The 9,436-nt window shown below is 45.4% G+C and overlaps 2 protein-coding genes across 2 annotated transcripts in view; one reads left to right on the top strand and one right to left on the bottom strand.

Moving 5' to 3' along the window:
- The window catches only part of LOC113204391 (uncharacterized), a gene marked incomplete in the record, with an annotated part of 68,696 nt that overhangs the window by 32,272 nt on the left and 26,988 nt on the right, over nucleotides 1-9,436 (top strand).
- LOC113204390 (zinc finger protein 182-like) lies at nucleotides 3,446-4,944 on the bottom strand. The gene has a single exon (XM_026419573.2). It carries the CDS (start codon nucleotides 4,309-4,311, stop codon nucleotides 3,655-3,657), a length of 657 nt encoding a protein of 218 aa, XP_026275358.2. The 5' UTR covers nucleotides 4,312-4,944; the 3' UTR covers nucleotides 3,446-3,654.

The raw sequence follows: 9,436 nt of genomic DNA on the forward strand, positions 1-9,436 counted from the left end.
GGGGGGCTCACTTGATAGGGTGCCGAAAGGCAAATCCGTTCCCATCCCCATTCCCCTTCCCTGATCCCCCCTTACCCACTCACCTCATCCCCTTCCCCTCTTCTCATCCTCAGCACGACGCATATTCTCCTCAGGGATCGCCCATAAATTGCCAGGCATTTGTTTAGTTCGCACCAACGAATCTCTGCCGGGGGAGGGCGGGCCAGGCTAGCAGCCCGCCGGCAGGCGAGCAGAGTTTCACTAACAACCGAAGATCGGGCAAGGGTAAGCCGGGGGCGGGTCGGGCCGGCCCAGAGGTCATCCTGCCCTAGGGGTAGAAAAAACTAGAGCCTGGTGAACAAGCGGCAGTGTCGGGTCATGCACGCGAGGCGGACACACGTACCTCTACGGAAACATTTCCAGACACTGCGCTCCGGACAGACTAAGAATCTCGCCTCTTACCCCCCACAGCGGCAGCCACCACCCCGAGTGCCTGGGATAGCGGCGCTGTAAGGGACTCTGCGTGGGCCCAGCACGCCAGGTTCATATCGACAAGAGAATTTTGGGGGAAATCTGCTGGAGCCATTCCTTTACTGAAGGCGCCGAGCTCAGACGAATTCCAGAGAGCAGCGGGAACTAGGGGGAAAGGGGTGAGTTTTTCACGCGTTTCCCCGGGAGACGCACCAAAGTACCCCGCAACTCAGAATCTAGCAAAACAAACAAAAAAAGGAGTGAAAGACTGAAAGACTGGAACTGTACTATGAACCGCCCGACTTTTTGTGAGGGTATCCCCTACAGTTGCAGTTTTCAAAACTGTTTTGATCTCGACCGAACACTGGAGAAACTAATGTGATATCTGTCATGATATCTGGTATGTCGCGCGTGGTATGGCCGTAGTTTTGGTGACGTTTATGGTGTGGCCACCTATGTATTCTGCGGCATGTGACACTCAGGCAAAATTTGGTCGCTATTCGTCACCTACATATATAAGAAGCAAATATACCGAGTTTGGGCACGATCGGCAATTTACACCTGCCTTAGTCCCCTTGTCAGGTCACATTAGATGGTTCGATCAAAACGGGTCACACGTCACACGAATTGATGTGACAAAGGTCATATTAGTTTTTCTAGCGAATTAGAGATGCTGTGCAAATCTAACTATATAACAAGAGGACAGTTTGAACTTCAAAACCAAATGTATTACAGTTTAAACTGCGAAACTAAAAAGTTCTACTGTTTAAACTGCAAAACTGTGTATTTCAACGGTTTCAACTGCATAGGGTTAGTTAGACAGTTGAACTTGACTGTTGAACTTCACATTTTGGAAGTTAAAACTGTGAAACTTTTCAGTTTCGCAGTTTAACTGAAAGACTTTTAGATAAGCAGTTTAACCAGCAAAACTTTTGGTTTTGCAGTGATCTCGTTCTACTGTTAGTTTTGCAGATCGTGGTTTGTTATACTTCACTCTGATAAAAGTATGGAACCGGAAAGTCACGCGTTGCTAAAGGCGATGTCATGCCTTGATAGAGGTCCTAACATTTCCACTAATATTTACAGGTAATACAATTATTGACGTCCATAAACACCCTAGATGAAATCCTAGCTGCAGTTTACTGATAAATTTGAAGGTCCGACTGAAGGAACTGACTTTACCCGCTTTTAACTGATCGACCTGATATTACCCGATTTTACCCGCTCTTACATGAGGTTACAAATTTTTAGTCATCATCTACCGGAGCGGAGGAGCGACTACTTTTCAGCCACCTTCAGTTAAAATTAAGTTAATATCAGCTAGAGTCGAGGACTGATTTTTTCCTGCCATTTCATGAGATCGAACTGAGCAGTGGCTTTTGTGCACCTTGGCTTAGGCTGCGATCAGCTGAAGGTCACTTTAGGTAAGATCAGCTAGAGAGGATCAATTAACAGTCAAAATCCGGGACTGAATCATGTTGATAGTCAACTGAATTTTGCTGTAAGACATGCGGACCGTGGATCAGCTAGACTGCAGCTTTCTTCAGTCCTTATTTTCGACTGATTAAACGTTGTGGTTTTACTGATGTTTGTAAAGACCGCCAACCAGAAAGATCAGCCCTTTCGCATTTTATTTCAGATGTGAGCGGCACACTGACAACAACAGCTGTACTACTGAAATTAGTAATGTATTCACCGGCCAGTCAGACACTGATAAAATTCAGTCTAATTCAGTCGGGACAGGGAGGATTGAAGTAAACTGAAACGAACTGGCGGCAAAATATCTAGAAGCTGCGCTGGATTCAGTTGCGTTTCAGTCCGATTCAGGTAATCTAGCTAAAAGACACACAAACGCAGCTAAACTCAGTCGGTATCATCAGCCACATTCAGTTCGCTTTAAGGTAGAAGCGAGGTGCATATTTTTAGCTGAAAACAGATCAGCAAAGTTTAAAATAAAATCGGATAAGGTCAGTAAAAAAACGAAAAAATCGATGTATCCTCAGTTAAATGCGGCTATTGGCAGTTCACTTCAGTTAGACTTTCTGTTAAGTTCAGTTGAGGTTTGACTAACGTCAGCCAGAATTTCATCTAGGGCAAGCGCTTTAGTCTCATACCTTTGCCGTTACCAGTGTGAAGACGCCACTGGGGCCGACATAACCATGCACCTGTATAGTCCGTGACACGCCCTCACCCCCGACTCCCTTACCGCCTGTAACGTACCTTTTTCTGCTCCGAAGCTTCTTCCGGAAGAGTGGCCCCTCCCCACCCTGCTATGAGCATTCCACCGGGCACGGCCAACCACATCCGGCTGTGTAACAAAGCGTTTGGATGCGCACACTGACGCGACATGCAGGCCCATGTGCTGCCACCAACAGGAGCTGCAGAAAGAAAAGTGTTAAGTCACGGCTTCAAAATATGCTTCAGAATTTAGTGGCTCTAAAATAACGTATGTCTACGCATGGAGGTCCATAGTAGATGCCTTCATTGCTACCATCAAGACGGTCTAAAAGAAGTCATGGTAGACGTTTGTTTAATAATTTTACGTCTTAGCAGTAGATGACTTTTAAACATCTATACATGACTGTTAAAACAGTCGTCGAATTTTTCTGAGGGAATTTTCGGATCTCAATCACTTTTTGTATTGGAGAGGTAAAGACTTGGTGTAAAAGCTTCAATGTGAAGAACCTGCGGCGGGGTGGCAAATGTCGGTCTGGGCCATGCAGTGCCTGGAGTGCCTGTCAAAACGAGCTTGATTGCAGCCAAAATTTTTCTCACAGTCGCTAGCTACGTTGGTATGCCTTTTTTAAAGCCCTCCGGACACGCCCTTACTGCACAGGATCTCGCGCCGTGGGTGTCTGGGACTTAATCTGCAACAAAAGCATCGCGTTAGAACACCCGGAAACAGCAGAAAAGAGACACTTGCCATCATCCGCACGAACATGCACGATGTAGGAAGCGGAAAATAGACCCTGCATTAAGTAAAACGCAATTATTAATTCAACTTGTTGCACAAAGGAACATGTTTGCGGTTTTATTTTTTGATTAAGTGATTACAATCATATCTATTCCTGAAACACAATGGCAAACACTAAATAACCGACTAGACTGTCGTAAACATTTTGTCTTATCAAAAATCTATAAATAATACACTAAAACTTAAGAGACTCAAGGTGTGAGTAGCCAACTGCATGAAAAGCGAAAGATTTACAGATCTGCGGCAGCACAGTGTGTTTTCTCGTGACGACAAAACATGGATTTGGTGCGAAAACGCTGTTTACAAATGTCACATGCAAATGGTTTTTCGCCAGTGTGGATCCTGACGTGGGAGTCAAGGATATTTTTCTGGATGAAACGCCTGTTACAAATGTAACATTCAAATGGTTTCTCGCCAGTGTGGGTCCTGATGTGGGCTTCAAGGTTGCGTTTATGGTTGAAACGCCTTTTACAAGTGTCACATTCATACGGTTTCTCGCCAGTGTGCGTCCTGGCGTGGTATTCAAGCCTGCATTTATGGGAAAAGCGCTTATTACAAGTGTCACATTGGTATGGTTTCTCCTCGCCAGTGTGGGCCCTGACGTGGCGTTGAAGTGTGCATTCTTGGGAAAAACGCATATTACAAGTGTCACATTCATATGTGCCATTGTGGGTCCTCAGGTGAGCATTAAGATTCCCTTGTAAGGCAAACCGCTTGTTACAAATGTCGCATTTATATGGTTTCTCGCCAGTGTGCGTCCTGGCGTGGTATTCAAGCTTGCATTTATAGAAAAAGCGCTTATTACAAGTGTCACATTGGTATGGTTTCTCCACGCCAGTGTGGGCCCTGACGTGGCGTTTAAGAGTGCACTTTTGGGAAAAACGCATATTACAAGTGTCACATTCAAATGTGCCATTGTGGGTCTTCACGTGGGCATTTAGGTTACCTTTTAGGGAAAACCGCTTACTACAAACATCACATTTATACGGTTTCTCGCCAGTGTGTGTCTTGGTGTGCCTATCAAAAAGACTTTTGTGGGTAAAGTTCTTCTTGCATACACCACACTGGAACGCCCTTTCCCCACTTCGGACAAGCTTTTTCCGCAACGGATCTCTCTGCTGCTCCCCGTCGGGATCCTCTTGGTCTCCAGAGCCACTCCTGTCCACGGCGGCGTCTCCTCTACGAGGCGACCCCTGTCTGCACTCCTCGGGCTGCTGCTCGAAGGCTCCGTCTTCCTCGTGTCCTTCTCCGTCACTGCTCGCATCATCCTCCGCGCGGTGGAGAGAGTAGCACCCGGTCACCACCAGCCCCAGCTGATCGCCGTCGCCTCCGTATATATCGTCCTCAAGCACGGCGATCTTGCAACCGGCGACATCCACATACGGTTCAAAAATCGGGTCTGCAACAAGAGCATCGCATTAGATCACTCGAGAGAGCAGATAGGAAGTTGCCATAACCAGCATTCACGTGCACGATGCAGGAAGCTTCATGTTCGAAGCGCGGAAGCGAAAATTCGACGCTGCCCCAATTATTTATTGAACCATCATGCATCTAACTACTCGCAACGTGTAATTGGAAATAGGAAAGTGCAGCTTTGTGGTTTTATTTCTGATTACAAAATAACAATTATATCGTTTTCTGAAACTCAACCCTAACACCATCCGACCGACGAGATACTAGAATGGCGTAAACATGTTGTCGGCCTCAATGAAAAAAAGAAGGAAACATTAAAATTTAAAACTCAAAATAACACATTTAAGCATAAAACACAAAATAACACATTTAAGCACAATTTAGTCGGAAGTTGCCACTTGAAATATAACCAAATAAAAACAGATCTGCAGCAATACAGCGCGTTTTCTCATGGAAAAATAGGATTTGAGACGAAAATGTTGTTAACAAATGCCACATTCAAATGGTTTTTCACCAGTGTGAATCTCGACGTGGCAATCAAGCGTACATTTTTGGGAAAAGTGCCTATTACAAATGTAACATTCAAATGGTTTCTCGCCAGTGTGGGTCCTGACGTAGACTACAAGGTGGCGTGTTTGGCGAACACAGTTTTTGTAAACGTTGTGTCAGCCTTGATAAAACAAATGAAAAACTCGAGAAAACTAATATATACTCCATAATAATTAGCGGAATTATTGGCCTCTTGAATTATAACCAAACGTTTACAGATCCGCAGCGGTACAGCAGTGTGTTTTCTCGTGACGACGCAAATTGAACTTTTTAATAAAACGCTGTTTACAAATGTCACATTCAAATGGTTTCTCGCCGGTGTGAATGTTTATGTGATCAACAAGGCTTTTTTTCTGAGTAAAACGCCTCTGGCAAAGATGGCATTTAAATGGTTTCTCGCCAGTGTGGGTCCTGGCGTGCCTCTCAAACTGAGTTTTATGGTTATAGTGCTTCTTGCATTCACCACACTGGTACGTCTTTTTCCCACTTCGCACACGCTTTTCCTGCGCACGATCTCTCTGCTGCTCTCCGTCGGCCTCCTCTTGGTTCAAAGTTATACTACTTCTGTCCTCGGCCGCGTCTCCAGCACAAGGCGAACCCTGTCCGCCGTTCTCGGGTTGCTGCGCGAGGTACTCATCGCCTTCGTGTTCACCGTCACTGCTCGCGTCTTCCTCCGTGCGGTGGAGCGAGTACCACCCAGTCACCGCCAGCCCCAGGTAATCGCCGTCGCCCCCGTCTGCACCGTCCTCTAGCACGGCGATCTTGTGCTCCACGACTTCCACATCAGACTCACAGACTGGATCGGTTGGCTGGGGACGGCGGACGGTCTGCTTCAGTTCCGCTCGTGTCCCGGATTCTACGTCTGCAACAAGAGCATCGCGTTAGGTAACTCGGGAGAGCAGCTGAGAGGGGTTGGCCATCCCCAGCACGCACGTACACGAGGCTGTCGTAAACGTTATGTCGGCTTTAACTAAAAGCAAAACTAATAACACACAATAAAATAAAACTGAAGCTTAAGTCATGCACCAGCATTCACGCCAACGATTCAGGCTCCCTATGAAACATGGTGTAAAGTGTGGGAAGCGAAAAATCGACCCTGCACCAATTAAGTATGCGTAATGATTACACTAACTACTTGGCCAAATTACAATCTTAGTGTACGGAGAAACACAACACAAAAACAATATGGTGGACGAGGCAGTCGTCAACTTTACCACGGAATTGATGAAACAAAACTGAAACTCAAAGATACGATACAAAAGTTAATACGCTGAAGTACAATTCAAATGTCACCCGGTAAAAGAAAGTTTCTTGAATTTCAAGCCGGATCGGTTGGCTGCGGACAGCGGGTGGTCTGCCTCAACTCCGCCGGTGGCCGGACTCTCCGTCTGCAACAAGAGTATCGTGTTAAAACAACACGCGAAAATTAAAACTGCTAAAGGCATTCTTCTTTCTTAGCTCGCTTTCGGCTTGCCTTTTCCGAGGGGGCCACCACGAGGCCACCACTTTGATTTAGAATATACACAGGATAACGTGATTACAGGGATTACACGTGAATTTTGAGGGATTACACGTGAATTTTGAGGGATTACACGTGAATTTTGAGGGATTACACTTGAGTTTTGTTGAATTTCTGGCTCTAAAACCATTCAATTAGGACAATCAGGTGAAATTTAGCTATAATGTTTTAAAATTTGGTGAAGTATTACTCGGAATACAAAAGGATTGGAGATTCACCCTTATCTGTACACAGGATTACGCGAGTGGTGGCCCCCTCGGCCTTTTGAGTCATGAAAAATCAAAAACCTTTAGCACCCTTGCAAATGTGCCCATTTAACACCCACTAACCACTGTGAAAAATATCTTCGTAAATTTACATTTGTTGGAATTTTGATTTAAAAAATATGTCGTAAATTTACGACAGTCAATTCCAAGTCGATATGGGGTGCTTGTAAATTTACAATCTCAAATTGTAATTTTACGACTTTTATCATGAAAATTTTTTCCGTAACACTTCCGAGTATTTCTCACAGTGCCTTACACACACTGCCCTACACTGTAAAAAAATAAGAGTCTAATACGAAACGATCCACGGCGTTACTGTAGATGCCGCTCTTAGTCATTGCACAAGGGTACTCTGAAAACTCAACAGTAATCATGGTATGATTGCTATCAGCAATCATCAATGATCACGTTTATGTTTTTGGCTAATATTTCCTTTTAGACGGATATCATCGGAGAGTGGATGGCATTTGTAGATTCCTCGAGATAAAAGCTTTCACACGAGCTACTGTGTGATGGGATTCAAAACGACCGCTACCATAACTTGGCCAGGTAATGTAATTACAATACCGACATTTACGAGAGCCGGACCATTTCGGTAGAGGACCCTATCGTTTGGGAGCTTTTCGTTTTGAAAGAAGGCCAACTTTTGGCAAATAAGGACGCCAAAAATTAGCAGCTCCAAAAAGACGACCAAATTTTGGCAAGGAAAGGAGGCCAAAAATTGGCAGCCTCCAAAAAGACGGCCAAAATTTTGCAATCAAAAAGGACCGCCACCTTTTTGGCACACACACCACGATGTTATCATTGCACAGTGTAAGAAAACGGCTCCACTGTAGAAGATAGTTCTTCCTGCACGGTGGCCGTGTACATTGCTCTCCGTACCAAATTTTAACCATTGAAACTACAACCATACTGTTTTTCTGTATTTTTCTGTTTTTCTAATAGTGTATTTCGACTAACACAGGAAGAAGAAGAGCGGGTAGAACATAAACGCTACCGCGTCCGGTCTCTACGTCACGCCGGTAGTGGGGGCAAGCGCTTGGCCAACCATGAACCTTTACATTCTATCCGATATTCTTCTTCCTCCGTTAGTCGAAATAGAGTATAACATAGATGTTGCTGAAATATAATTGGCAGTTGATGCTGTCATTTTTCCTATCATACTTGTTTGCAGTGTACCAGAGTCCTGTACTCATTAAGTGGCATTGTGAGTGTACGACACAAAACTGAAGCCCAATAAGTGTTGGTTGTTTAAGTGGGGCCACCTCGCTTCCAGCGTCAGGCGTCAGAGGCATGACGTCACAGCGATGACTTTTAGCTTATATGCAGATACTACGAAGGGGATTGAGGGAGGGCCGAGAGCTGAGGAGAAAGGCAAAAGACGAGAGAGCGTGAGGAGAATTGGGGGGGGGGAGGGGAGGGGGGTGCTGCCCTCACCGATTCAAATGCAAATTGTCTGGAATTGAGAGGGCATCGCCGTCGTTGTATTCGGATTAAAAGCCGCCTCGTCTGCGTTTGTCGGTCCCTAGGGAGGCAATTCCGCACCTCTCTCCTCCCACCTCCCCCGCAGGGGGTGATGTGGGCCCTACTCATGGCGACAGACAGACGCTGCCGGGGAATTGAATAAACTCCGATAGCAACCCGGCGGCCAGCCTTGCCATTCAAGAGGTGAAAATCTGCTCGCCTCCTTTATTGGAGCGCGGCTCGACTCGCCCCCCGCTCTTGCAATCTCCTTCTTCACTTTGACGCGGCGGTCAGAGAGAATAATGGGGAGGAGAAAAATGGTACCGCAAGAGCAGCGTTTCTCTTTGAATCACAGCGGCTAAATATCACAAACACATCACTGTGAAAAAAGTAGGTAGGTTTACAGGAAAATTTTCCTTGACGCAAGTTGTAAAATAACAATTTGTAATCGTAAAATACATGCAGTATGTATCGACTTCAAATCCCTTGGCGGGTAAAAAAATGTGCTGTCGTAAATTTTGAACTTAAATTTTAATTCAAGTTTACAAAATTTTTGTAAATTTACGACGATATTTTTCACAGTGATTGATATTTCCAAAAGAGCAAAATTTTGCTGCTGGATCTGAGTAGGGGAGGGGAGAATCAGGGCGAGTTAGGGAGAGGTGGATGTGAGGGAGAAGCGGAAAAGAAAAGGGGGAGGGTTGTTAGGAACACACTTTCGATTATGTATCGCTGGGATGGGAAAAGAATGGAGAACAAGACTTGCCTGCGGCAGTGCGACCCCCTTCACCGGCCCACTAC

The sequence above is a fragment of the Frankliniella occidentalis genome, unplaced genomic scaffold (assembly GCF_000697945.3).
Source record: "Frankliniella occidentalis isolate FOCC.00 unplaced genomic scaffold, Focc_3.1 Scaffold90, whole genome shotgun sequence".
Lineage (NCBI taxonomy): Eukaryota > Metazoa > Arthropoda > Insecta > Thysanoptera > Thripidae > Frankliniella > Frankliniella occidentalis.